The sequence below is a fragment of the Chenopodium quinoa genome, unplaced genomic scaffold (assembly GCF_001683475.1).
Source record: "Chenopodium quinoa cultivar QQ74 unplaced genomic scaffold, ASM168347v1, whole genome shotgun sequence".
NCBI classification, from domain to species: Eukaryota; Viridiplantae; Streptophyta; class Magnoliopsida; order Caryophyllales; family Amaranthaceae; genus Chenopodium; species Chenopodium quinoa.
In genome coordinates this window covers 4,136,039-4,138,745 of record NW_018744239.1, presented here as the reverse complement: position 1 = coordinate 4,138,745, position 2,707 = coordinate 4,136,039, and the positions used below count along the sequence as shown (strand labels likewise).

The 2,707-nt window shown below is 41.4% G+C and overlaps 1 protein-coding gene across 1 annotated transcript; it reads left to right on the top strand.

Annotated features, from left to right (window-relative positions):
- Positions 1–1,610: 1,610 nt before the first annotated feature.
- On the top strand, positions 1,611–2,261 carry LOC110694280. The gene has a single exon (XM_021871460.1). The coding sequence runs from the start codon at positions 1,611–1,613 to the stop codon at positions 2,259–2,261; it is 651 nt and encodes a 216-aa protein (XP_021727152.1).
- The last annotated feature ends 446 nt before the right edge of the window (positions 2,262–2,707 follow it).

The following is a 2,707-nucleotide window of genomic DNA, read 5'->3' as shown; positions in this document are numbered from 1 at the left end:
TTGATGTTGTCAAACGTCTGCCGTAAAAAAGGATTATAACGAAAACACTCGAGCGGCTGGGTCCTCTCAGTAAGGGAAGCTTACAGTACAAGACTGGGAATGTCCCCCTATTAAAAATAGGGAATATGTCTTTGTTGTTTACAAGGCCTCTCGAAGAGCGAGACTGTGAAAATGCATGGCCGTGCTCAGATGGATTTTAGAAATCATCTGTTTATTGACAGTCAAACTCGGAAATCGAGAAACACTTCTGGACGTAATAAGGATGACAAAGAATCTTACCTTATAGTTCATGAAGAGTCATTAAGCGACATAGGAAATGGTCATTAAGAATTCAATGAGATGTAGATTCAACAAGCGACAAGTATGAGCCAAGCCGTAGCCTCGCATTGGCCTAGCCATGCGAGTGCTAGGCTAGGCGAGGGCACTAACTGCATGCATGCTAGCGTAGTGGGAATCGCACCCAGCCACACGCATAGCCGCAGCTAGACTGCGCTTAGCGTGTAAACATCGCAAGTATGGTGCCTTGCGTATGCATGCTAGGTCCTAGCACCATCTCTTCGCAGCCTCGCATCAAGCAGCGCACTCGCACAATACACGCATCGCAGCCAACGTGATGTGTGTGTGTATGTGTAGCTGTGCGTGCTTGCTAGCAAGCAGCACTAAGCACTCGCCACTTGCACAACAGCAACAGCAACGCATGCGTGTGCTGCTTGGCTACGCATGTGTTGCGTGTGTTGATAATTTAGAGTGTTGGAGGAGCGCTCGCTCTTCTGAATCGCGCTCGCGCCAGCTAGGCGCGACTCGCGACAAAACCACGCATAAACCGCGATGAGTTTCTGGAAATTCTGGAAAAGTTTGGAGGCGCGCCTGCGCCTCTGGTTGGCGCGCCCGCGTCATGGCATGGCGCGACCCGCGCCTAAACCGCGCTAAAATCGCGCTAACTTTCTGGAAATTCGAAGATTTTAGGCAAAGAAGGAGGCGCGCCCGCGCTTCTTGCCATTTTGCTGTTTTATACGACGGTTGATTCTATTTTATATAGAGGAGTTTCTTTTCGTAAGAATACAAAATTTTTCTCTGGGATTCTCCCTAAGTAATTTCTCCATTTTTCTCTCAAAAAACTTGCAATCTTTTGTGAGAAATCTTCTTGATTTTAGTCTTTCTTGTGAATTATTCATCATCAATTTGTTTCTTAGTGCAAAGAACAATTGGGCTGACTTTTGTATCTCAAAGAGTATTTCCGGATCAAACCCAAGCACCATTGTGGGGGAAATTAAACTCTTTAGGAATGTATTCATACACCTAAGTCAGTGTGTCAAGGATTGAGACTCAAGTGGTCACCGGTTTTCTCATGTTCATGTTGGATGTAATAGCTTGGAGTAGAGGCAAGTAAAATATCTTTCACAACTAGTGTTTTCATTGTGTTTTTCTGTATTTATTTGATAAATTGGTGTTTGGTTATAATACATTGAATTGTATTTGGATTTTTGTATAATTCATTATCAATTATACATAGTTAGGTTTTGTTCCCACATTGTTATAGTAGTTCTTGTTTTTGAATTACTTGAAAACCTAACAATCTAAAGAGTTTCACCGTTTAGAAGTAATCAAGCATGTCTAGTGTGAAAGAATTGACCACAAATTTTGTCAAACTCAAGAAGTTTGACGGTGTGGAGTTTCGGAGATGGAAGAAGAAGATGTACTTTCTTCTTACATCTTTGAAAGTAGCCTATGTTATTAGTACTCCAAGACCTAGGGAACATGAGAAAGAATCCTTGGAAAATGTTCGGGAAATGTCAAAATGGGACAACGATGACTTTATTTGTCGTGGTCATATTTTGAATGGTATGGAGGATGATCTTTTTGATGTTTATCAAAATGTGGAGTCGGCTAAGGAGCTTTGGGAGTTCTTAGAAGGCAAATATATGGCTGAAGATGCTTCAAGTAAGAAGTTTTTAGTAAGTAATTTCAATAATTTTAAGTTTGTTGATGGTCGGTCCATAATGGACCAATTTCATGAATTACAACGAATCTATGGGAACTTGAAACAACATGGTATTTCTATGGATGAATTGTTTGTAGTTTCAAGTATAATTGACAAGTTGCCTGCTAGTTGGAAAAGTGTTAAGCATGAGCTTAAACACAAGAAAGAGGACATGTCTTTGTCCGAGTTGGCCACCCATCTTCAAGTTGAAGAAGGGATAAGAGCCATGGAAAGTGCTAAGGATGGGAATCCTAGCTCATCTACCATTAATTTGGTATAGGAAGGAAAACCTAGTGCTTCCACTAGTGGAAAGAGGAAGAATAATACCTCTTTCAAGAAAAAGTCCAAGAAGCAAGCAAACAATACCAAGTTTGCTTGTTGGGAATGCGGTAAATTTGGACACCGCAAGAAGGAATGTTTTTCCTTTAAGAAAAGGATGGAGAAAGCCAAGGAGGGCCATGCTAGTACTAGCAAGGAACAACCCACCAAAGGTAATCCAATTCATGAGGTTGAATTTAATTCCGGTTTGGATTTAAATGCAACGGATCCTAACATTTTTATGGTGCAGGATGATGACTCATGGTGGATTGATTCGGGGGCTTCAAGGCATGTATGTAAGATGAGGAATTGGTTCAAAACCTTTCACAAGGTTGGTGATGGAGAAAATCTCTTTATGGGGAACAATTCAACCATCCACGTCCTTGGTAGAGGACAAGTAGAACTAAT

Coding starts and splice junctions, on each gene's coding strand:
- LOC110694280 (XM_021871460.1), top strand. CDS start 1,611: ATGTCTAGTGTGAAAGAATTGACCACAAATTTTGTCAAACTCAAGAAG.